The sequence below is a fragment of the Carcharodon carcharias genome, chromosome 9 (genome assembly GCF_017639515.1).
Source record: "Carcharodon carcharias isolate sCarCar2 chromosome 9, sCarCar2.pri, whole genome shotgun sequence".
NCBI classification, from domain to species: domain Eukaryota; kingdom Metazoa; phylum Chordata; class Chondrichthyes; order Lamniformes; family Lamnidae; genus Carcharodon; species Carcharodon carcharias.
In genome coordinates, this window is record NC_054475.1 from 53,334,770 (window position 1) to 53,361,934 (window position 27,165).

General features: G+C 48.1%; 1 protein-coding gene across 1 annotated transcript in view; it reads right to left on the minus strand.

Annotated features, from left to right (window-relative positions):
• Positions 1–6,548: 6,548 nt before the first annotated feature.
• The window catches only part of LOC121282410 (tubby-related protein 3-like), a 193,707-nt gene continuing 173,090 nt past the window's right edge, over positions 6,549–27,165 (minus strand). Inside the window, exon 17 of the mRNA XM_041196126.1 lies at positions 6,549–6,682. Coding sequence (XP_041052060.1) covers positions 6,549–6,682 — 134 coding nt within the window. The remainder of the gene's footprint in view (positions 6,683–27,165) is intronic.

Consider the following 27,165-nt stretch of genomic DNA (forward strand, 5'->3'; position numbering starts at 1 on the left):
CAACCTGCGGTCTCCTCTACATTGGAGAGACTAAACGTAGACTGGGTGACTGCTTTGTGGAACACCTTCAGTCTGTCCGCAAGCATGACCCAGACCTTCCTGTCACTTGCCATTTCAACACACCACCCTGCTCTCATGCCGTCCGTCCTTGGCCTGCTGCAATGTTCCAGTGAAGCTCAATGCAAACTGGAGGAACAGCACCTCATCTTCCGACTAGGCACTTTACAGCCTTCTGGACTTAATATTGAGTTCAACAACTTCAGATCATGAACTCTCTCCTCCATCCCCACCCCCTTTCCGATTCCCCTTTTTCCAATAATTTATAATTTTTAAAAAATATATTTTTCTTTTCCCTTCTATTTTTAAATTTATTTTGCTCTATTGTTTTATCTTCACCTTTTAGCACATTTCGATCCCTTCCCCCCACCCCACCCCCAATAGGGCCATCTGCCACTTGCTCATCCTGCTTTCTACCCTTAATGTCCCCATTAGCACACCCTTTAGCTAATATCACTACCGTTAACACCCCTTTGTCCTTTTGTCTATGACATCTTTGGCAATCTCTTCTTTGCCTCCACCTATCACTAGTCCTCTATCCAGCTCTACCTGTCCCACCCCCCTCTACCAGTTTATATTTCACCTCACTTCTCTATTTCCTTAGTTCTGATGAAGATTCATACGGACTTGAAACATCAACTGTGTTCCTCTCCGCAGATGCTGTCAGACCTGCTGAGTTTTCCCAGCTATTTTTGTTTTTGTTTCAGATTTCCAGCATCAGCAGTATTTTGCTTTTATGCAGGATATTCTTATTGTGAGCAACCTGGGCCTGTGTCAGCTGTGGCTCAGTTGATAGTGGCCTTGCCAGGAGCTTGTGGGTTCAATTCCTGGTCCAGTACAGTGCTGAGGGAATGCAGCACTGTTAGAGGTGTCAAAGATCACATGTTAAACCGAGGGTTTGTCTGTCCATTCAGGTGGATTTAAAGGTCCCATGGTGGCTATATCAAAAATGGGGATTTCTTCCCGGTGTCCTGATCAATATTTATCCATCAGTGAACATCCTGGCCATTGCTGTTTGTGGGACCTTGCTTTGTACAGATTGTTTGCTGCATTCCCTACATTACAACAGTGACTACACTTCATTGGCTGTAAAGTGCTTTGGACAACCGAAAGTTATGAAAGTTACTATACAAATGCAAGTTATTTCTTTTTTCTATATAATTTGGGGGGCAGATATTAGTGTGGCTTTGGGTTCCCTGCAAAATAAAACCTACATGTCCCACATAGGTAGCTCCATAGGCTCTCAGTAACATGAGGAAGACAGCTTAACTCACCCCGCCATTTAACCCTGCTCTGCCTGGCTCCTCACATGGCCCACCTAATGTCAGGAATACAGTGGTCTTTTGGAGACAGGTCAGGGTGACAGCTGAAATTCTGATCATGTGAAGTTCTGCAAGAGCCTGAAGAGTGAATTTGGTCATTAATAAACACTTCCACATCATAAATTATGCTTCAATTTGGGAAAAAAAACAGACTTTTGCTGCCCGGTTTACATTCTTGCAATTTCTGACAGCCCATTCAGAGAAAGCGGAACACTTGGACAAGTGGTGACTTGAATCAGTAAGTCATGCAAAGAATTTAGATGGAATTTCTTTACTCAGAGTGGTGTGAATGTGGAACTCGCTGACATATTTAAAGAGAACCTTGATGCATACACAAGGGAGAAGGGAATGGAGGGATATGGGGAGCTGGTGGTGCTGGGATTTGGCTGATCAGGGTGGAACGAGTTGATTAGAATGAGACAAGCTCGATGGTGGATATAACTAACAGCATAGACCAGCTGGGCTGAAATATTAGTTTCAGCACTGTAGATACTATGTAAATTTTGGGGGAGATGGTGGCATAATGGTAATGTCAAGTAATGCAGAGGCCCAGGCTAATACACTGGAGATAAGGGGTCAAATCCCACCATGGCAGCTGGTGGAATTTAAATTCAATTAATAAATCTGGAATTGAAGGCTAGTCTCAGTATTGGTGACCATGAAACTATCACTGATTGTTATAAAAACCAATGCCCCTTTAGGGAAAGAAATCTGCAATCCTTACTTGGTATGGTCTACATGTATCTCCAGATTCACAGCAATGTGGTTTACTCTTAATTGTCCCTTGAAATGGTCCAGCAAGTCACTCATTTCAAGGGCAATAAGGGATGGACAACAAATTCTGGCCTTGCCAGTGACGCCCAGATCTTGTAAAAGGATAAACAGAACCAACTGCCACATGAGGAAAAGCTTTTTCCGCATTGTGACTGGTTAGGATCTGGAATATACTGTCTGGCAGTGTGAAGGAGGCAGATTCAATCAAAGGAACACAGGAGCAGAAGTAGACCATTAGGCCCATCAAGCCTGCTTGCTCCACCATTCAAAGAGACCATGGCTGATCAGCTACCTCTATGCCATTTTCCCCATATCCCTTGATGTTATTAGTCTCCAGAAATCTATCAACTTCTGCCTTGAACATGCTCAATGATGTAACTCACATAGCCCTCTGGGGTAGAGAATTCAAATTAATTATTTGAATTTAAATTTCACCAGCTGCCATGGTGGGATTTGAACCCATGTCAACACATAATTCATCTGGGCATCTGGTCCAGTAACATTACCACTATGCCACCATCTCACCATTAAAACGAGCTTGGGTCACAGTGCATCTGAATCTTCTCTCCACCGCAACTTCCTACCGTCTCCCCCAACCCATTGACTCTCCCAACAAATTATAGCTTTTTAAAGGGAACTGGATGAATACCTGAGGAGAAAAAAATTGCAGGGCTACAGGAAAAGCACAGGGAGTGAGGCTACCTGAGTTGCACTTGCAGAGAGCTGGCATGGGCATGGCAGGCTGAATGGTCTCCATCTTTGCAGTAACCATTCTATGGTACCATATTGTCGTTGTACTTGGGTTTGTCAGTGGATAGTGAAACTGGACCACTGAACTAAAAACTCTTGAATCAGCTAAAGCTACAGAACTCTGTTAGTCCAGGATGCAAATTTCTGACTCTCTTCTCTCAGGATTGGTGTCACTGTAACACCCGGTGGAGGTGAATGTAGCACCCTCTGCTGAAACAACTGAAATATTGCAGATCACACAGTCTTAGTCGATGAATTGCCTCTTGTTATTGATTGGCAGCAGGACAATTATATCATTATAATCATATAATTATAACCATAAATTATTTTCTTTCCAGTTCTTATTTATATGTACCATTGACCGCTTTAACTATTTAGCCTCATTTACACTCAATTTTTTCCCTGAGGGAGCGGTCATATAGCTCAAATGACATCTCGTACATCAATCATAAAATTCAAGTTGGGTCAATGACCCACAGAGTATGATTGCTCCCAGATCCCTCCTCACAGATTGAGAGCAATGAGCTCTGTTCGGAGACTCCATTCCTTCCAGCCTAGTGCACATACAACAAGCTGATATAATGAATGAATGCACGTGCCTGAGGTTACTCCCGCCATTCTACCTGTAGTGGTCTCCCGCCTTGTAGCTTAGGTGAAATGGGCAGGATGCCACCAAAGATGAAAAGTGTCAGGATTAAAATTCTGAAGGCTGTAGGAAGAAGGATTGTCTGAGAAGTTAGAAGAAGCTGTACCGTTTTGAGGGCCTCGTAATGTTAAGAGTAGAGGATGATAGAGTGAATCCTCATCACAACAGAGGGTGCAGACAGCAGGAAGAATGCACAGGACGTTATATTTGCAGCTTGGGAGTAAGAAGAGAGGAAAGGTCAGAGGACCATAGAATCATAGAAAGTTACGGCACAGTAAGAGGCCACTCGGCCCATTGTTTCTGCCCCTGCTGTAAAACGAACCACCCAGGCTATTCCCACTTTCCAGCATTTGGCCGGTAGCCCTGCAGAGTACAGCACCTGAGGTTCATTTCCAGACACCTTTTAAATGAGTTGAGGGTTTCTGCCTCTACTACCATTTCAGGCAGCGAGTTCCAGACCCCCATAACACTCTGGGTGAAAACACTTTTCCTCATCTTCCCCCTAATCTTTCTACCAATCACTTTAACGCTATACCCCCTCTTCACTGACCTCTCTGCTAAAGTAAATAGGTTCTTCCCATCCACTCTATCCAGGCCCCTCATAATTTTGTGTATCTCAATAAATCTCCCCTTAGCCTCCTCTGTTCCAAGCAGAACAGCTCCAGCCTATCCAATCTTTCCTCATAGCTACAATTTTCCAGTCCTGGCAACATCCTCGTAAATCTCCTCTGTACTCTCTCTAATGCAATTACAACCTTTCTGTAATGAGGTGACCAGAACTGAACACAGTACTCAAGTTCTGGGATCACTAATGTTTTATATAGTTCTAGAATAACCTCCCTGCTATTGTTTTCTATGCCTCGGCTAATAAATGAAAGGATTCCATATGCCTTCCTAACCACCTTATCAACCTGTCCTGCTACCTTCAGGGATCTATGGACATTCATTCCAAGGTCTCTCACTTCATCTACCCCTCTCAGTAGCCTCCCATTTATTGTGTAATCCTTAACCTTGTTTGACCTCCCAAAACACATCACCCCACACTTCTCTGGGTTGAATTCCATTTGCTATTTTTCTGTCCACCTGGCCAGTCCATTGATATCTTCCTACAGTCTAGAGTAATCCTTTTCGCTACCTACTGCGCGGCCAATTTTTGCATCATCTGCAAACTTCTTGATCATTCCCCTACATTTATGTCCAGATCATTAATATATACCACAAAAAGAGGGGACCTAGTGCTGAAACATGCAGAGATATTTGTTAGAATAAAGAGACAAATAAAGAGGGAGATAGAGAAAGGAGAGAGTGGAAGCTGTAAGAGAGAGGAAAATAATTGCAGAGGACAAGTTTGTCCTGCTTCATGTCCAGGAGCATGAGCAGGGCTGGATGTTTAGGGGTGGGTTTCACCAGATATGGGAGCAGCATTCAACCCTTGGATGACCATGGGGTGTCTGTAGCGGTCAGAGTTATTTGTGTGTCCAATGTCCATAGTGGTTCAATATACACCCATTGGTTTGGTCCTTCCAGCTACCACTCAAACATGGGACTTCCAATCTGTGCAGTTGTCCAGGGATCATTCTACACACATCACTGTGGTTATGTAGGGACCATAAATTAATCTCATTTGTTTCAAAGAAGATGGTTGATGTTAGGAATAAACACTGAAGTTGATGTGGGAGAATATTGGTGCTTTTATTTCAGACTCTGGAACATCCTCACCAAAGCTCATTTATTCACATAGGGGAAATCCTGGGGTACTACAGTATGCCAGGGTACCCTCTGGTATTCAACTAACAATATGCAGGACAAAATATCAATGGTCAGCGCTTACATTAAGCATTTCAATATGGGACTGGAGTCCTTCCGTGACCACCCCCTCGAGAATGGAAGCATTCGATCCCACCTCCCAGAACTGTAGGAGTTTACTATTGCCCTCTCTCTCACTGTACAATCCCATCAATTATACTGATGAAGGTTACAGGCTCAATCATTATAACCCATCTTTTCTTTATACAGATGCAGACTGGCTTGCTGCGTATTTCCAGCATTTTCTCTAAATATCTCCAAGTTTCCAGCATTTGCAGTTTGCCTTTATAATTTCCACCGGTTTAATGGCTCTTTTTTTAGAACTCGCTCAATCTGTGAACCCCTTAAAGTGAAAGGGAAAACTCAAACGGGTACAATTTTTACTCCAATTGTACCCTCCGCCCCTACCTTGAAGGGACTCTGATATTATAATAACCCGCTTTATCTTGCCTTATGAAGCTTGTGGGTTTGTATATCTCTCCCTCCCCTAGGATCTGTTCCAATGTGATGGGAAGGTGTGCAACCAAAGAGGCTCCATTTATTTCAGAGGAGGGGGGGAGATGGTGGAAAGGGTTGCCTGTAACTCCACAATTTCAGTTAATATGGAGCAATTACTCCACCAAAACACACTGGTAATATAGCAGGTGGTGCAGAACACTGGCTATAATGCATTACTTTAAAATAATGCAAGCAGAGATTTTGAACAGGTTAGTCAGAGAAAGTTAAACTTCTGGAATTCCGCATTTCAAAGCTGGTCTCTGCATCTCTCTCATATCCCAACTTTAATGAATCAGAAAATGGTTTACACAGCATAAAACCTACAGGCACCCAACATCCTCATCGATATTTTTATTTAATTCTCCTGCTGAGAGGAGAATTAGGAACAGACATTTAAAGAATGGTGTCATAAACTAAAAACATCATCCTCCAACCTTAGCCAAGTTAATACAACACAAAATGCAAAAAAAGAAAATGCCTCCTCCCATTTTGAGAGCTTCAATTGCACAGTTTGATCACAGAGACAAGTATTTCTTTTGTTTCCAGCCCTACTGCCCAGGTTTGTCCTTGAGAACATAATGCAGACATGCTTTCCACTTATGTCGTCTCTTTATTCTAACACTAGTCGTACATCTTAAGTAAAGCGCACTTCAGTAACAAAGACGGATGGAGGGGCAGGAGATGAGCCGTACATGTCATTCACACGCCAATTTCCCATCAAAGCTGGAGAGGGCGATGGCGAAGGCCTGGACAGCGCACATCGGGTAGCTGTAATCCATGGTGAATGCATCATCTGCCACACGGCCAAACTGCATCACAATGTAGTCAACTGCAAGGGAGGGAGGAGAGAGAAGCTGAGGCGGGCTTCACACCACTAGACAATGCATTCAAGCCTGAAGGGAACAGTTTTTAAACTGGCCACATTCTCATCCCATTACATAGTGCTCCTTCGACAGCACCTTCCAGACACACGACCTTTACCACCTGGAAGGACAAGGGCAGCAGATAGATGGGAACACCACCACCTGTAAGTTCCCCTCCAAGTCATTCACCATCCTGACTTGGAAATATACACCATTCCTTCACTGTCGCTGGATCAAAATCCTGGAACTCCCTCCCAAACAACTGTGGGTGTACTTACACCACATGGACTGCAGCAGTTCAAGAAGGCAGCTCACCACCACCTTCTCAAGGATAATTAGGGATGGGCAATAAATGCTGGCCCAGCCAGTGAAGCACACATCCTATGAACGAATAAATAATAAAAAAAATCATTTCATTCACAATTCTCTTGCCCTCCCTCAAGTTTCCAAACCTCCAGGATTGTCCTGGTTTTTCCATGAATAAAGATTAATCTCCTGGACACTGCAATGAATAGCCTGGGGAAGACCCAAAAAAAAAATCCCAGATCCATACAAAAATACATTGGGTGTTTTCTTTTTAGGCATCATTCCATTTATTAATTATACAATTACTGGGGATTGGACAAAAAGGCTGCTTCACTGAGTCAAGGAGCATCTAATTGGATAACTAATTGGCATGGAATGCAGTGCCCCGTGAAGATGGACATGTTGGGTGTCCAATGGTGGGAGAGTGGGGGTGGAGTGATTGGAGTTAAGCTGTCATGTGATGAGACCTTCAGGAATGTTCCAGTGTTGGCAAGCCTTCACCCACCCTCTCTACCACCGTCCCACCCCTACATTCCCATTGCATCCCCTACACCCATCCCCATCCTCTCTACTATCATCCATCCCCTCTATCACCATCCCATTCCTGCCCACTCCCATCTCCACCCCCTATACCCCCACTGCCACAATTAACAGGCCAGATATTTCCTGCAACTTGGCTATGGGAAGCCTCTCCGGTATCAAACCTCTGAGCCTAGCCAATGGGTTTCATCAGCTGTTAGACCATGGGGGCAGAACTACAGCTGAGCCTGGTGATATCCTTGCCCAATGTGTTATAATGGCAACTTGCCAGCAGGAGTCAGGGATCGGGGGCAGGATTTCAAGCTTCTTTTTATTCTCCCCTTCCTCCTTTAAGGGCAATTGTCTGGTTCCAATGCCACTTCCAACTCAGGCCAACCGACCAAGAATTGTGTCTGGCACCATCCAGTAATTCCTGAAAAGGTCTTCTTCTCATTTTGCTGCTGATTCCAATTGGAACCTGATCCCACCCAAACACAGGCAAAGTTCCAAAATTGGGGAAGGGACTTGAAAGATATGTGGGCTATCTGGCTAATTTGAGGAATGAAAGATGGGTGAAATATGAGTGAAGTGTCAGGTGGATACCTAATTTTACCAAAGCACTGTGTAGCAATGGTGTGAGGCTAATGGAATCAGGATTAATGTTCAGGAACTATCTTGCAGTTGCTATGTCACAGACTGATAATCTGGTTAAAGTGAGTCCAGGTCCTGGAACAGCTGTTTGAGAATTTGAACCCAGTTAAGGTGCAATATTGGTATCAATGACAGCGACTATGAAGCTTCAAGGTTATTGTAAAAACCCAACTGGTTTGCTAATGTCCTTTAGGGAAGGAAATCTGCCGTCCTTACCCAGCCTTGGTCTATGTGTGACTCCAGTCTATAACAATGCCGTTGACACATAACTGCCAACTGAAGTAGCTTTGCAAGCCATTCAGTTGCATCAAACCATTCCCGGTGGTTCAAGAGGAGGGACACTGACTGTGAGATGCTCCCTAAAGACACAGAGGAGGAACACAGACTGTGAGATGCGCCCTAAAGACACAGAGGAGCAACACTGGCTGTGAGACCCTCCTTACAGACACAGAGGCGAGACACTGACTGTAAGACGCTCCCAGAAGACACAGAGGAGAGACACTGACTGTGAGACGCTCCTTAAAGACACAGAGGAGTGATACTGACTGTGAGACCTGCCCAAAAGGCACAGAGGAGAGACACTGTCTGCGAGACCCTCCCTAAAGCCACAGAGGACAGACAATGACTGTGAGACCCTGATTGAAGACCAGAAGAGAGATACTGATTGTGAGAACCTCCGTGAAGACACAGAGGAGAGATACTGATTGCAAAACACTCCTTAAAGACACAGAGGAGAGACACTGACTGTGAGATGCTCCCTAAAGACACAGAGGAGAGATACTGACTGTGAGATGCTACCTAAAGACACAGAGGAGAGACACGGACTGTGAGATCCTCCCAGAAGACACAGTGGAGAGACACTGGCTGTGAGACCCTCCCTAAAGACACAGAGGAGAGACACTGATTGTGTGACTCTCCCTGAAGACACAGAAGAGAGACACTGAATGTGAGACCCTCCCTAAAGACACAGAAGTGAGACAATGGCTGTGAGACACTCCTTGAAGGCACAGAAGACAGATATTGAATGTGAGACCCTCCTTAAAGACACAGAGGAGAGATACTGATTGCAACACACTTCTTAAAGTCACAGAGGAGGGAGACTGAGTTTGAGAACCTCCTTAAAGACACAGAGAAGAGACACTGACTGTGAGATACTACCTAAAGACACAGAGGAGAGACACTGACTGTGAGAGGCTCCCTAAAGACACAGTGGAGAGGCACTGACTGTGAGACATTCCCCAAAGACACAGAGGACAGACAGTGACTGTGAGACCCTCGCTAAAGACACAGAGGAAAGACATTGAGTGTGAGACCCTCCTTGAAGACACAGAGGAGAGATACTGACAGTAATACTCTCCCTAAAGACACAGAGGAGAGACACTGTCTGTGAGACATTCCCCAAAGACACAGAGGTGAGACACTGACTGTGAGAACCTCCTGAAAGACACAGAGGAGAGACACTGACTGTGAGATGCTCCCTAAAGACACAGAGGAGAGATACTGACTGTGAGACCTGCCCAAAAGACACAGAGGAGAGACGCTGACCATGAGACTCTCCCTAAAGCCACAGAGGACAGACACGGACTGTGAGACCCTCCTTGAAGAAACAGAAGGGAGATACTGACTGTGAGACCCACCTGAAAGACACAAAGGAGAGATACTGACTGAGAAGTTCCCTAAAGACACAGAGGAGAGGCACTAAATGTGAGATGCTCCCTAAAGACACAGAGGAGAGACAATGACTGTGAGACCCTCCTTAAAGACACAGGGGAGAGATACTGAGTGTATGACGCTTGCTAAAGACACAGAGACGAGACACTGACTGTGAGACCCTCCGAGACAACACAGAGGAGATACACTGACTGTAAGACCCTCCCTAAAGACACAGAGGAGAGACACTTACTGTGAGACGCTCCAGAAAAACACAGAGGCGAGACACTGATTGTGAGACGCTCCCAGAAGACACAAAGGAGGGACACTGCCTGTGAGACCCTCCCAGAAGACACAGAAGAGAGACACTGACTGTGAGACCCTCCTTAAAGACACAGAGGACAGATACTGACTGTGAGACCCTCCGAGACAACACAGAGGAGGGACACTGACTGTGAGATGTTCCCTAAAGTCACAGAGGAGATACACTGACTGTAAGACGCTACCGAAAGACACAGTGGAGAGGAATTGAATGTAACACACTCCCTAAAGACACAGAGGAGAGACACTGACTGTGAGACCGTCCCAGAGGACACAGAGGAGGGACACTAACTGTGAGATGCTCCCTAAAGACACAGAGGAGGGACAATGAAAGTGAGAGCCTCCTGAAAGACACAGAGGAGAGACACTGACTGTGAGACGCTCCCTAAAGACACAGAGGAGAGGTACGGACTGTGAAACACTAACTAAAGACACAGAGGAGAGATGTTGTCTGTGAGACCCTCCCAGAAGACACAGAGGAGGGACACTGACAGTGACACCCTCCCAGAAGACGCGGAAGGGCGACAATAAATGTGAGACGATCCCAGAAGACACAGAGGAGAGACACTGACTGTGAGACCCTCCCAAAAGACACACAGGAGAGGCACTGAATGTGAGGTGCTCCCTAAAGACACAGAGGAGAGATACTGACTGTGAGACCCGCCTTGATGACACAGAGGTGGGACACTGACTGTGAGATGCTCCCAGCAGACACAGAGGAGATACACAGACTGTGAGATGCTCCCTAAAGACACAGAGGAGAAACAGTGGCTATGAGAACCTCCTTAAAGACACAGAAGCGAGACACTGAATGTAAGACGCTCCCAGAAGACACAGAGAAGTGGCACGGATGGTGAAACGGTACCTAAAGACACAGAGGAGAGACACTGACTGTGAGACCCTCCTTAAAGACACAGAGGAGAGACACTGAATGTGAGAGCTTGCCAAAAGACACAGAGGAGGGATAATGACTGTGAGACCCTCCCAGAAGACACAGAAGAGAGATACTGACTGTGAGACCCTCTCAAAAGTCAGAGAGGGGAGACACTGATTGTGAGACCCCCCCCTAAAGACACAGAGGAGAGACACTGAATGTGAGAACTTCCCAAAAGACACAGAGGAGAGACACTGACTGTGAGACCCTCCCAGAAGATACATGGGAGAGACACTGACTGTAAGACACTACCTAAAGACACAGTGGAGAGGAATTGAATGTAAGACGCTCCCTAAAGATACAGAGGAGAGACACTGACTGTGAGACACTCCTTGAAGACACAGAGGAGAGATACTGACTGTAAGACTCTCCCTAAAGACAGAGAGGAGAGACACTGACTGTGAGACCCTCCTGAAAGACACAGAGGAGAGACACTGTCTACGAGACCCTCCCTGAAGCCACAGAGGACAGACACTGACTGAGAGACCCTCCTTGAAGACACAGAAGAGAGATACTGTCAGTGAGATGCTCCTTAAAGACACAGAGGAAAGACACTGACTGTGAGACCCTCCCTAAAGACACTGAGGAGAGACACTGATTGTGAGACCCTCCTGAAAGACACTGAGAAGAGACACTGACTGTAAGATCATTCTTGAAGACACAGTGGAGAGATACCGAATGTAAGACGCTCCCTAAAGGCACAGAGACGAGACACTGACTGTGAGACTCTCCCAGAAGACACAGAGGAGGGACACTGACTGTGAGACCCTCCCTAAAGACACTGAGGAGAGACAATGACTGTGAGACACTCTTGAAAGACACTGAGGAGAGACACTGACTGTGAGACGCTCCCTAAAGACACAGAGGAGTGACACTGATTCTGAGACCCTCCCAAAAGTCACAGAGGAGAGACCCTGCTTGTGAGGCCCTCCCTAAAGACACAGAGGAGGGACACTGACTGTGAGACCCTCCCAGAAGACACAGAGGAGGGACACTGACTGTGAGATGCTCCCCAAAGACACAGAGGAGGGACAATATCTGTGAGACCCTCCTTAAAGACACAGAGGAGGGACACTGAATGTGAGACGCTCCTTAACGACACAGAGGAGCGACCCTGACTGTGAGGTCCTCCTGAAAGACACAGAGGAGAAACACTGACTGTGAGATGCTTCCTAAGGACACAGAGGAGAGAAGCTGACTGTGAGATGCTCCCACCAGACACAGAGGAGATACACAGACTGTGAGATGCTCCCTAAAGACACAGAGAAGAAACAGTGGCTGTGAGAACGTCCTTAAAGACACAGAAGCGAGACACTGAATGTAAGACGCTCCCAGAAGACACAGAGAAGTGGCACGGATGGTGAAACGGTACCTAAAGACACAGAGGAGAGACACTGACTGTGAGACCTTCCCAAAAGACACAGAGGAGAGACACTGACTGTGAGACCCTCCTTAAAGACAGAGAGGAGAGACACTGAATGTGAGAGCTTGCCAAAAGACACAGAGGAGAGACACTGACTGTGAGACCCTCCTTAAAGACACAGAGGAGAGACACTGAATGTGAGAGCTTGCCAAAAGACACAGAGGAGGGATAATGACTGTGAGACCCTCCCAGAAGACACAGAAGAGAGATACTGACTGTGAGACCCTCTCAAAAGTCAGAGAGGGGAGACACTGATTGTGAGACCCCCCCTAAAGACACAGAGGAGAGACACTGAATGTGAGAACTTCCCAAAAGACACAGAGGAGAGACACTGACTGTGAGACCCTCCCAGAAGACACACGGGAGAGACACTGACTGTAAGACACTACCTAAAGACACAGTGGAGAGGAATTGAATGTAAGACGCTCCCTAAAGATACAGAGGAGAGACACTGACTGTGAGACACTCCTTGAAGACACAGAGGAGAGATACTGACTGTAAGACTCTCCCTAAAGACAGAGAGGAGAGACACTGACTGTGAGACCCTCCTGAAAGACACAGAGGAGGGACACTGTCTACGAGACCCTCCATAAAGCCACAGAGGACAGACACTGACTGAGAGACCCTCCTTGAAGACACAGAAGAGAGATACTGTCAGTGAGATGCTCCTTAAAGACACAGAGGAAAGACACTGACTGTGAGACCCTCCCTAAAGACACTGAGGAGAGACACTGATTGTGAGACCCTCCTGAAAGACACTGAGAAGAGACACTGACTGTAAGATCATTCTTGAAGACACAGTGGAGAGATACCAAATGTAAGACGCTCCCTAAAGGCACAGAGACGAGACACTGGCTGTGAGACTCTCCCAGAAGACACAGAGGAGGGACACTGACTGTGAGACCCTCCCTAAAGACACAGAGGAGGGACACTGACTGTGAGACCCTCCCTAAAGACACTGAGGAGAGACAATGACTGTGAGACACTCTTGAAAGACACTGAGGAGAGACACTGACTGTGAGACGTTCCCTAAAGACACAGAGGAGTGACACTGATTCTGAGACTCTCCCAAAAGTCACAGAGGAGAGACACTGCTTGTGAGGCCCTCCCTAAAGACACAGAGGAGGGACACTGACTGTGAGACCCTCCCAGAAGACACAGAGGAGGGACACTGACTGTGAGATGCTCCCTAAAGACACAGAGGAGGGACACTGTCTGTGAGACCCTCCTTAAAGACACAGAGGAGGGACACTGAATGTGAGACGCTCCTTAACGACACAGAGGAGCGACCCTGACTGTGAGGCCCTCCTAAAAGACACAGAGGAGAGACACTGACTGTGAGACCTTCCCAAAAGACACAGAGGAGAGACACTGACTGTGAGACCCTCCTTAAAGACACAGAGGAGAGACACTGAATGTGAGAGCTTGCCAAAAGACACAGAGGAGGGATACTGACTGTGAGACCCTCCCAGAAGACACAGAAGAGAGATACTGACTGTGAGACCCTCTCAAAAGTCAGAGAGGGGAGACACTGATTGTGAGACCCCCCCCTAAAGACACAGAGGAGAGACACTGAATGTGAGAACTTCCCAGAAGACACACGGGAGAGACACTGACTGTAAGACACTGCCTAAAGACACAGTGGAGAGGAATTGAATGTAAGACGCTCCCTAAAGATACAGAGGAGAGACACTGACTGTGAGACACTCCTTGAAGACACAGAGGAGAGATACTAACTGTAAGACTCTCCCTAAAGACAGAGAGGAGAGACAACTGACTGTGAGACCCTCCTGAAAGACACAGAGGAGAGACACTGTCTACGAGACCCTCCCTAAAGCCACTGAGGACAGACACTGACTGAGAGACCCTCCTTGAAGACACAGAAGAGAGATACTGTCAGTGAGATGCTCCTTAAAGACACAGAGGAAAGACACTGACTGTGAGACCCTCCCTAAAGACACTGAGGAGAGACACTGATTGTGAGACCCTCCTGAAAGACACTGAGAAGAGACACTGACTGTAAGATCATTCTTGAAGACACAGTGGAGAGATACCGAATGTAAGACGCTCCCTAAAGGCACAGAGACGAGACACTGACTGTGAGACTCTCCCAGAAGACACAGAGGAGGGACACTGACTGTGAGACCCTCCCTAAAGACACTGAGGAGAGACAATGACTGTGAGACACTCTTGAAAGACACTGAGGAGAGACACTGACTGTGAGACGCTCCCTAAAGACACAGAGGAGTGACACTGATTCTGAGACCCTCCCAGAAGACACAGAGGAGGGACACTGACTGTGAGATGCTCCCCAAAGACACAGAGGAGGGACAATATCTGTGAGACCCTCCTTAAAGACACAGAGGAGGGACACTGAATGTGAGACGCTCCTTAACGACACAGAGGAGCGACCCTGACTGTGAGGCCCTCCTGAAAGACACAGAGGAGAGACACTGACTGTGAGATGCTTCCTAAGGACACAGAGGAGAGATGCTGACTGTGAGATGCTCCCTAAAGACACAGAGGAGAAACAGTGGCTGTGAGAACCTCCTTAAAGACACAGAAGCGAGACACTGAATGTAAGACGCTCCCAGAAGACACAGAGAAGTGGCATGGATGGTGAAACGGTACCTAAAGACACAGAGGAGAGACACTGACTGTGAGACCCTCCTTAAAGACACATGGGAGAGACACTGAATGTGAGAGCTTGCCAAAAGACACAGAGGAGGGATAATGACTGTGAGACCCTCCCAGAAGACACAGAAGAGAGATACTGACTGTGAGACCCTCTCAAAAGTCAGAGAGGGGAGACACTGATTGTGAGACCCCCCCCTAAAGACACAGAGGAGAGACACTGAATGTGAGAACTTCCCAAAAGACACAGAAGAGAGACACTGACTGTGAGACCCTCCCAGAAGACACACGGGAGAGACACTGACTGTAAGACAATACCTAAAGACACAGTGGTGATGAATTGAATGTAAGACGCTCCCTAAAGATACAGAGGAGAGACACTGACTGTGAGACACTCCTTGAAGACACAGAGGAGAGATACTGACTGTAAGACTCTCCCTAAAGACAGAGAGGAGAGATACTGATTGTGAGACCCTCCTGAAAGACACAGAGGAGAGACACTGTCTACGAGACCCTCCCTAAAGCCACAGAGGACAGACACTGACTGAGAGACACTCCTTGAAGGCACAGAAGAGAGATACTGTCAGTGAGATGCTCCTTAAAGACACAGAGGAAATGCACTGACTGTGAGACCCTCCCTAAAGACACTGAGGAGAGACACTGATTGTGAGACCCTCCTGAAAGACACTGAGAAGAGACACTGACTTTAAGATCATTCTTGAACACACAGTGGAGAGATACCGACTGTAAGACGCTCCCTAAAGGCACAGAGATGAGACACTGACTGTGAGACTCTCCCAGAAGACACAGAGGAGGGACACTGACTGTGAGACCCTCCCTAAAGACACTGAGGAGAGACAATGACTGTGAGACACTCTTGAAAGACACTGAGGAGAGACACTGACTGTGAGACGCTCCCTAAAGACACAGAGGAGTGACACTGATTCTGAGACCCTCCCAGAAGACACAGAGGAGGGACACTGACTGTGAGATGCTCCCCAAAGACACAGAGGAGGGACAATATCTGTGAGACCCTCCTTAAAGACACAGAGGAGGGACACTGAATGTGAGACGCGCCTTAACGACACAGAGGAGCGACCCTGACTGTGAGGCCCTCCTGAAAGACACAGAGGAGAGACACTGACTGTGAGATGCTTCCTAAGGACACAGAGGAGAGACGCTGACTGTGAGATGCTCCCAGCAGACACAGAGGAGATACACAGACTGTGAGATGCTCCCTAAAGACACAGAGGAGAAACAGTGGCTGTGAGAACGTCCTTAAAGACACAGAAGCGAGACACTGAATGTAAGACGCTCCCAGAAGACACAGAGAAGTGGCACGGATGGTGAAACGGTACCTAAAGACACAGAGGAGAGACACTGACTGTGAGACCCTCCTTAAAGACACAGAGGAGAGACACTGAATGTGAGAGCTTGCCAAAAGACACAGAGGAGGGATAATGACTGTGAGACCCTCCCAGAAGACACAGAAGAGAGATACTGACTGTGAGACCCTCTCAAAAGTCAGAGAGGGGAGACACTGATTGTGAGACCCCCCCTAAAGACACAGAGGAGAGACACTGAATGTGAGAACTTCCCAAAAGACACAGAGGAGAGACACTGACTGTGAGACCCTCCCAGAAGACACACGGGAGAGACACTGACTGTAAGACACTACCTAAAGACACAGTGGAGAGGAATTGAATGTAAGACGCTCCCTAAAGATACAGAGGAGAGACACTGACTGTGAGACACTCCTTGAAGACACAGAGGAGAGATACTAACTGTAAGACTCTCCCTAAAGACAGAGAGGAGAGATACTGACTGTGAGACCCTCCTGAAAGACACAGAGGAGAGACACTGTCTACGAGACCCTCCCTAAAGCCACAGAGGACAGACACTGACTGAGAGACACTCCTTGAAGACACAGAAGAGAGATACTGTCAGTGAGATGCTCCTTAAAGACACAGAGGAAATGCACTGACTGTGAGACCCTCCCTAAAGACACTGAGGAGAGACACTGATTGTGAGACCCTCCTGAAAGACACTGAGAAGAGACACTGACTTTAAGATCATTCTTGAACACACAGTGGAGAGATACCGACTGTAAGACGCTCCCTAAAGGCACAGAGACGAGACACTGACTGTGAGACTCTCCCAGAAGACACAGAGGAGGGACACTGACTGTGAGATGCTCCCTAAAGACACAGAGGAGGGACACTGTCTGTGAGACCCTCCTTAAAGACACAGAGGAGGGACACTGACTGTGAGATGCTCCCTAAAGACACAGAGGAGGGACACTGTCTGTGAGACCCTCCCTAAAGACACTGAGGAGAGACAATGACTGTGAGACACTCTTGAAAGACACTGAGGAGAGACACTGACTGTGAGACGCTCCCTAAAGACACAGAGGAGTGACACTGATTCTGAGACCCTCCCAAAAGTCACAGAGTAGGGACACTGACTGTGAGATGCTCCCTAAAGACACAGAGGAGGGACACTGTCTGTGAGACCCTCCTTAAAGACACACAGGAGGGACACTGAATGTGAGACGCTCCTTGACTGTGAGGCCCTCCTGAAAGACACAGAGGAGAGACACTGACTGTGAGGCCCTCCTGAAAGACACAGAGGAGAGACACTGACTGTGAGACCCTCCTTAAAGACACAGAGGAGAGACACTGAATGTGAGAGCTTGCCAAAAGACACAGAGGAGGGATACTGACTGTGAGAGCCTCCCAGAAGACACAGAGGAGGGACACTGACTGTGAGACCCTCCCTAAAGACACTGAGGAGAGACAATGACTGTGAGACACTCTTGAAAGACACTGAGGAGAGACACTGACTGTGAGACGCGCCCTAAAGACACAGAGGAGAGACCCTGCTTGTGAGGCCCTCCCTAAAGACACAGAGGAGGGACACTGACTGTGAGACCCTCCCAGAAGACACAGAGGAGGGGCACTGACTGTGAGATGCTCCCCAAAGACACAGAGGAGGGACAATATCTGTGAGACCCTCCTTAAAGACACAGAGGAGGGACACTGAATGTGAGACGCTCCTTAACGACACAGAGGAGCGACCCTGACTGTGAGGCCCTCCTGAAAGACACAGAGGAGAGACACTGACTGTGAGATGCTTCCTAAGGACACAGAGGAGAGATGCTGACTGTGAGATGCTCCCAGCAGACACAGAGGAGATACACAGACTGTGAGATGCTCCCTAAAGACACAGAGGAGAAACAGTGGCTGTGAGAACGTCCTTAAAGACACAGAAGCGAGACACTGAATGTAAGACGCTCCCAGAAGACACAGAGAAGTGGCACGGATGGTGAAACGGTACCTAAAGACACAGAGGAGAGACACTGACTGTGAGACCTTCCCAAAAGACACAGAGGAGAGACACTGACTGTGAGACCCTCCTTAAAGACACAGAGGAGAGACACTGAATGTGAGAGCTTGCCAAAAGACACAGAGGAGGGATAATGACTGTGAGACCCTCCCAGAAGACACAGAAGAGAGATACTGACTGTGAGACCCTCTCAAAAGTCAGAGAGGGGAGACACTGATTGTGAGACCCCCCCCAAAGACACAGAGGAGAGACACTGAATGTGAGAACTTCCCAAAAGACACAGAGGAGAGACACTGACTGTGAGACCCTCCCAGAAGACACACGGGAGGGCCACTGACTGTAAGACACTACCTAAAGACACAGTGGAGAGGAATTGAATGTAAGACGCTCCCTAAAGATACAGAGGAGAGACACTGACTGTGAGACACTCCTTGAAGACACAGAGGAGAGACACTGTCTACGAGACCCTCCCTAAAGCCACAGAGGACAGACACTGACTGAGAGACCCTCCTTGAAGACACTGAGAAGAGACACTGACTGTAAGATCATTCTTGAAGACACAGTGGAGAGATACCGAATGTAAGACGCTCCCTAAAGGCACAGAGACGAGACACTGACTGTGAGACTCTCCCAGAAGACACAGAGGAGGGACACTGACTGTGAGATGTTCCCTAAAGACACTGAGGAGAGACACTGACTGTGAGACTCTCCCAGAAGACACAGAGGAGGGACACTGACTGTGAGACCCACCCTACAGTCCCAGAGGACAGACAGTGACTGTGAGACCCTGACTGAGGACTCAGAAGAGAGATACCGACTGTGAGAACCTCCTTGAAGTCACAGAGGAGAGATACTGAATGTGGGACACCCTTAAGAAACAGAGGAGAGATACTGATTGCAATTCACTCCTAAAAGACACAGAGGAGAGACACTGAGAGTGAGACCATCTCAAAAATCACAGAGGAAAGACACTGATTGTGAGACCCTCCCTACAGACACAGAAGAGGGACACTGACTGTGAGATGCTCCCTAAAGACACAGAGGAGGGACACTGTCTGTGAGACCCTCCTTAAAGACACATAGGAGGGACACTGAATGTGAGACGCTCCTTAACGACACAGAGGAGCGACCCTGACTGTGAGGCCCTCCTGAAAGACACAGAGGAGAGACACTGACTGTGAGATGCTTCCTAAGGACACAGAGGAGAGGTACAGACTGTGAGACACTACCTAAAGACACAGAAGAGAGACGTTGTCTGTGAGACCCTCCCAGAAGACGCAGAGTGGCGACAATAAATGTGAGATGCTCCCAGAAGACATAGAGGAGAGACACTGACTGTGAGACCCTCCCAAAAGACACACAGGAGAAGCACTGAATGTGAGATGCTCCCTAAAGACACAGAGGAGAGATACTGACTGTGAGACCCTCCTTGATGACACAGAGGAGTGATACTGAATGCAAGATACTCCCTAAAGACACAGAGGCGAGACACTGACTGTGAGACTCTCCCAGCAGACACAGAGGAGAGACCCTGACTGTGAGATGCTCCCAGCAGACACAGAGGAGGGACACTGACTGTGAGATGCTCCCTAAAGACACAGAGGAGATACACAGACTGTGAGATGCTCCATAAAGACACAGAGGAGAAACAGTGGCTGTGAGAAGCTCCCTAAAGACACTGAGGAGAGACAATGAATGTGAGACCCTCCTGAAAGACACTGAGGAGAGACACTGACTGTAAGACGCTCCCTAAAGGCACAGAGGAGAGACACTGACTGTGAGACGCTCCCTAAAGACACAGAGGCGTTCACTGACTGTGAGACTCTCCCTGAAAACACAGAGGAGAGATGTTGACTGTGAGATGCTCCTTAAAGACACAGAGGAGAGATGCTGATTGAGACCTGCCTAACAGACACAGAGGAGAGACACTGAATATGAGAGTTTCCCAAAAGACACAGAGGAGAGACACTGACTGTAAGATGCTACCTAAAGACACAGTGGAGAGGAATTGAATGGAAGACGCTCCCTAATGACATAGATGAGAGACACTGTCTGTGAGACCCTCCCAGAAGACACAGAGGAGAGATACTGACTGTGAAACCCTCTCAAAAGTCACAGAGGAGAGATACTGATTGTGAGACCCTCGCCACAGACACAGAGGAGAGAGACTGAATGTGAGACTTTCCCAAAAGACACAGAGGAGAGACACTGAGAGTGAGACCCTGCCAGAAGACACAGAGGAGAGATACTGACTGTGAGACCCTCTCAAAAGTGATTGAGGAGAGACACTGATTGTGAGACACTCCCTAAAGACACAGGGAGAGACAGTAACTGTGAGATCCTACTTGAAGACACAGAGGAGAGATGCTGACTGTAAGATGCTCCCTAGAGACACAGAGGAGAGACAATGACTGTGAGACGCTCCCTAAAGACACAGAGGCAGGACACTGACTGTGAGACTCTCCCTAAAAACACAGAGGAGAGACGTTGACTGTGAGATGCTCCATAAAAACACAGAGGAGAGACACTGTCTGCGAGACCCTCCCTAAAGCCACAGAGGACAGACACTGACTGTGAGACCCTGACTGAAGACTCAGAAGAGAGATACTGACTGTGAGACCCTCCTTGAAGTCATAGAGGAGAGCTACTGAATGTGGGACACCCTTAAAGACACAGAGGAGAGATACTGATTGCAACTAACTCCTAAAAGACACAGAGGAGAGACACTGACTGTGAGACGCTCCCTAAAGACACAGAGGAGAGATACTGACTGTGAGACCCTCCTTGATGACACAGAGGAGAGATACTGAATGCAAGACACTCCCTAAAGACACAGAGGCGAGACACTGTGAGACCCTCCCTGGAGACACAGAGGAGAGACACAGAATGTGAGACCCTCCCTAAAGACACAGAAGTGAGACACTGACTGTGAGACCCTCCTTAAAGACACAGAGGAGAGACACTGACTGTGAGACCCTCCTCGAAGACACAGAGGAGAGATACTGACTGTGAGACCCTCCCTAAAGACACAGAAGTGAGACACAGACTGTGAGACCCTCCTTAAAGACACAGATACCGACTGTGAGACCCTCACTAAAGACACAGAGGAGAGACACTGACTGTGAGACCCTCCTTGAAGACACAGAGGAGAGATACTGACAGTGAGACCTGCTCAAAAGTCACAGAGGAGAGACACTGATTGTGAGACGCTCCTAAAGATACTGAGGAGAGACACTGACTGTGAGACGCTCCCCAAAGACACAGAGGAGAGACACTGACTGTGAGATGCTCCCTAAAGACACAGAGGAGAGATACTGACTGTGAGACACTCCCAAAAGATGCAGAGGAGAGACACTGACTGTGAGAACTGCGCAAAAGACACAGAGGAGAGACACTGACCGTGTGACTCTCCCTAAAGACACAGAGGAGAGACGCTGTCTGCGAGACCCTCGTTTGAGACACAGAAGAGAGATACTGACAGTGAGACGCTCCTTTAAGTCACAGAGGAAAGACACTGACTGTGAGAACCTCCCTTAAGACACTGAGGAGAGACAATGACTGTGAGACCCGCCTGAAAGACACTGAGGAGAGACACTGACTGTAAGAAGCTCCTTAAAGACACAGAGGAGAGATACTGACTGTGAGACCTGCCTAACAGACACAGAGGAGAGACACTGAATGTGAGAGCTTCCCAAAAGACACAGAGGAGAGACACTGACTGTAAGATGCTACCTAAAGACACAGTGGAGAGGAATTGAATGGAAGACGCTCCCTAAAGACATAGAGGAGAGACACTGTCTGTGAGAGCCTCCCAAAAGATACAGAGAAGAGACACTGATGCTGAGACCCTCCCAGAAGATACAGAGGAGAGATACTGACTGTGAGACCCTCTCAAAAGTCACAGAGGAGAGATACTGATTGTGAGACCCTCACTACGGACGCAGAGGAGAGAGACTGAATGTGAGACTTTCCCAAAAGACACAGAGGAGAGATATTGAGAGTGAGACCCTGCCAGAAGACACAGAGGAGAGATACTGACTGTGAGACCCTGTCAAAAGTCACAGAGGAGAGACACTGATTGTGAGACGCTCCCCAAAGACACAGAGGAGAGACACTGACTGTGTGACGCTGCCCAAAGACACAGAGGAGAGACAGTGACTGTGAGACCTCGCTAAAGACAGAGAGGAGGGACACTGACTGTGAGATCCTACTTGAAGACACAGAGGAGAGATGCTGACTGTAAGATGCTCTCTAAAGACACAGAGGAGAGTCACTGACTGTGAGGCGCTCCATAATAACACAGAGGCAGGACACTGACTGTGAGACACTCCCTAAAAACACAGAGGAGAGACCCTGTCTGTGAGACCCTCCCAGAAGACACAGAGGAGAGCTACTGACGATGAGACCCTCTCAAAAGTCACAGAGGGGAGATACTGATTGTGAGACCCTCCCTACAGACCCAGGGGACAGACAGTGACTGTGAGACCCTGACTGAGGACTCAGAAGAGAGATACTGACTGTGAGAACCTCCTTGAAGTCACAGAGGAGAGATACTGAATGTGGGACACCCTTAAGAAACAGAGGAGAGATACTGATTGCAACTCACTCCTAAAAGACACAGAGGAGAGACACTGAGAGTGAGACCATCTCAAAAGTCACAGAGGAAAGACACTGATTGTGAGACCCTCCCTACAGACACAGAAGAGGGACACTAAATGTGAGACCTTCCCAAAAGACACAGAGGAGAGACACTGATTGTAAGATGCTACCTAAAGACACAGTGGAGAGGAATTGAATGTAAGATGCTCCCTAAAGACACAAAGGAGAGACACTGACTGTGAGACCCTCCCAGAAGACACAGTGGAGAGACACTGGCTGTGAGACCCTCCCAAAAGTCACAGAGGAGAGACACGAACTGTGAGACCCTCCCGAAAGACACAGAAGTGAGACACTGACTGTGAGACCTTCCTTGAAGACACAGAAGGGAGATACTGAACGTAAGACGCTCCCTGAAGACACAGCGGAGCGGCATTGACTGTGAGACGTTCCCCAAAGACACAGAGGACAGACAGTGACTGTGAGACCCTCACTAAAGACACAGAGGAGAGACAATGACTGTGAGACCCTCCTTGAAGACACAGAGGAGAGACACTGACTGAGACCCTCCTGAAAGACACAGAGGAGAGACACTGACTGTGAGACGCTCCCTAAAGGCACAGAGGAGAGACACTGACTGTGAGATGCTCCCTGAAGGCACAGAGGAGAGACACTGACTGTGAGACCATCCTGAAAGACACAGAGGAGAGATACTGACTGTGAGACCCTCCTGAAAGACACAGAGGAGAGACACTGACTGTGAGGCGCTCCCCAAAGACACAGAGGAGAGATACTGACTGTGAGACCCTCCCTAAAGGCACTGAAGAGAGACAATAACTGTGAGATGCTCTTGAAAGACACTGAGGAGAGACACTGACAGTGACACGATCTCTAAAGACACAGAGGAGAGGCACTGAATGTGAGATGCTCCCGAAAGACACAGAGGAGACACAATGACTGTGAGACCCTCCTTGAAGACACAGAGGAGAGATACTGACTGTGAGACTCTCCCAGATGACACAGAGGAGGGACACTGACTGTGAGATGTTCCCTAAAGACACAGAGGAGGAACAGTGGCTGTGAGCTCTTCCTAATAGACACAGAGGAACACTGAATGTGAGAGCTTCCCAAACGACACAGAGGGGAGACACTGACTGTAAGATGCTACGTAAAGACACAGTGGAGAGAAATTGAATGTAAGACGCTCCCTAAAGACATAGAGGAGAGACACTGTCTGTGAGACTCTCCCAGAAGACACAGTGGAGAGATACTGACGGTGAGACCCTCCCTACAGACACAGAGGAGAGATATTGACTGTGAGAACTGCTCAAAAGTCACGAAGGAGAGCCACTGATTGTGAGACGTTCCCCAAAGACACAGAGGACAGACAGTGACTGTGAGACCCTTGCTAAAGACACAGAGGAGAGACACTGACTGTGAGACCCTCCTGAAAGACACAGAGGAGAGACATTGACTGTGAGACGCTCACTAAAGGCACAGAGGAGAGACACTGACTGTGAGATGCTCCCTGGAGACACAGATGAGAGAAACTGACTGTGAGACCCTCCTGAAAGACACAGAGGCGGGACACTGACTGTGATTCCTGCCCAAAAGGCACAGAGGAGAGACACTGTCTGCGAGACCCTCCCTAAAGCCACAGAGGACAGACACTGACTGTGAGACCCTGACTGAGGACTCAGAAGAGAGATACTGACTGTGAAACCCTCCTTGAAGTCACAGAGGAGAGATACTGAATGTGGGACACCCTTAAAGACACAGAGGAGAGATACTGATTGCAACTCACTCCTAAAAGACACAGAGGAGAGACACTGACAGTGAGACCATCTCGAAAGTCACAGAGGAGAGACACTGATTGTGAGACGCTCCCTAAAGACACAGAGGAGGGACACTAAATGTGAGAACTTCCCAAAAGACACAGAGGAGAGACACTGATTGTAAGACGCTACCTAAAGACACAGTGGAGAGGAATTGAATGTAAGACGCTCCCTAAAGACACTGAGGAGAGACACTGACTGAGACCCTCCTGAAAGACACAGAGGAGAGACACTGACTGTGAGACGCTCCCTAAAGACACAGAGGCGGGACACTGACTGTGAGACCCTGGCTAAAGACACAGAGGTGAGACACTGACTGTGAGACCCTCCTTGAAGACACAGAGGAGAGATACTGACTGTAAGACTCTCCCTAAAGACACAAAGGAGAGACACTGACTGTGAGACCCTCCTGAAAGACTCAGAGGAGAGACACTGACTGTGAGATGCTCCCTAAAGACACAGAGGAGAGAAACTGACTGTGAGACCATCCCAAAAGATGCAGAGGAGAGACACTGACTGTGAGACCATCCTGAAAGACACAGAGAGACACTGACTGTGACCTGCTCCCTAAAGACACAGGGGAGAGACACTGATTGTGAGACCCTCCAAGAAGTTACAGAGGAGAGACACTGACTGTGAGATGCTTCCTAAAGCTACGGAGGAGAGACACTGACTATGAGACCATCCTGAAAGACACAGAGGAGAGACACTGACTGTGAGACGCTCCCTAAAGACACAAAGGAGAGATACTGACTGTGAGACCCTCCCTAAAGACACAGAGGAGACTCAATGACTGTGAGACCCTTCCTGAAGACACAGAGGAGAGATACTGACTGTGAGACTCTCCCAGAAGACACAGTGGAGGGACACTGACTGTGAGAAGTTCCCTAAAGACACAGAGGAGATACACTGACTTGAGATGCTCCCTAAAGACACAGAGGAGGAACACTGGCTGTGAGACGCTCCTTATAGACACAGAGGAGAGACACTGAATGTGAGAGCTTCCCAAAAGACACAGAGGGGAGACACTGACTGTAAGATGCTACGTAAAGACACAGTGGAGAGAAATTGAATGTAAGTCGCTCCCCAAAGACATAGAGGAGAGACACTAACTGTGAGACCCTCGCTATAGACACAGAGGAGAGACACTGACTGTAAGACCCTCCATAAAGACACAGAGGAGAGACCCTGACTGAGAGACCCTCCAGAAAGACACAGAGGAGAGACACTGACTGTGAGACACTCCTTAAAGGCACAGAGGAGAGACACCGACTGTGAGCTGCTCCCTGAAGACACAGGGGAGAGACACTGACTGTGAGAACCTCCTGAAAGACACAGAGGAGAGACACTGACTGGGAGATGCTCCCTAAAGACACAGAGGAGAGATACTGACTGTGAGACCCTCCTGAAAGACGCAGAGGAGAGACACTGACCGTGTGACTCTCCCTAAAGACACAGAGGCAGGACACTGACTGTGAGACTCTCCCTAAAAACACAGAGGAGAGACAATGTTTGCGAGACCCTCCCAGAAGACACAGAGGGGAGATACTGACGGAAAGTCCCTCTCAAAAGTCACAGAGGGGAGATACTGATTGTGAGACCCTCCCTACAGACACAGAGGAGAGAGACTGAATGTGAGACCTTCCCAAAAGACACAGTGGAGAGACACTGACTGTGAGACCCTGCCAGAAGACACAGAGGAGAGATACTGACTGTGAGACCTGCTCAAAAGGCACAGAGGAGAGACACTGTCTGCGAGACACTCCTTAAAGCCACACAGGACAGACACTGACTGTGAGACCATGACTGAGGACTCAGAAGAGAGATACTGACTGCGAGACCATCCTTGAAGTCACAGAGGAGAGGCAGAAAGACACAGAGGAGAGACACTGAACGTGAAACCTGCGCAAAAGACACAGAGGAGAGACGCTGAGTGTGTAACTCTCCCTAAAGACACAGAGGCAGGACACTGACTGTGAGACTCTCTCTAAAAACACAGAGGAGAGACACTGTCTGCGAGACACTCCCAGAAGACGCAGAGGAGAAATACTGACGGTGAGACCCTCTCAAAAGTCACAGAGGGGAGATACTGATTGTGAGACCCTCCCTACAGATACAGAGGAGAGAGACTGAATGTGAGACCTTCCCAAAAGACACAGAGGAGAGACACTGACTGTGAGACCCTGCCAGAAGACACAGAGGAGAGATACTGACTGTGAGACCTGCTCAAAAGGC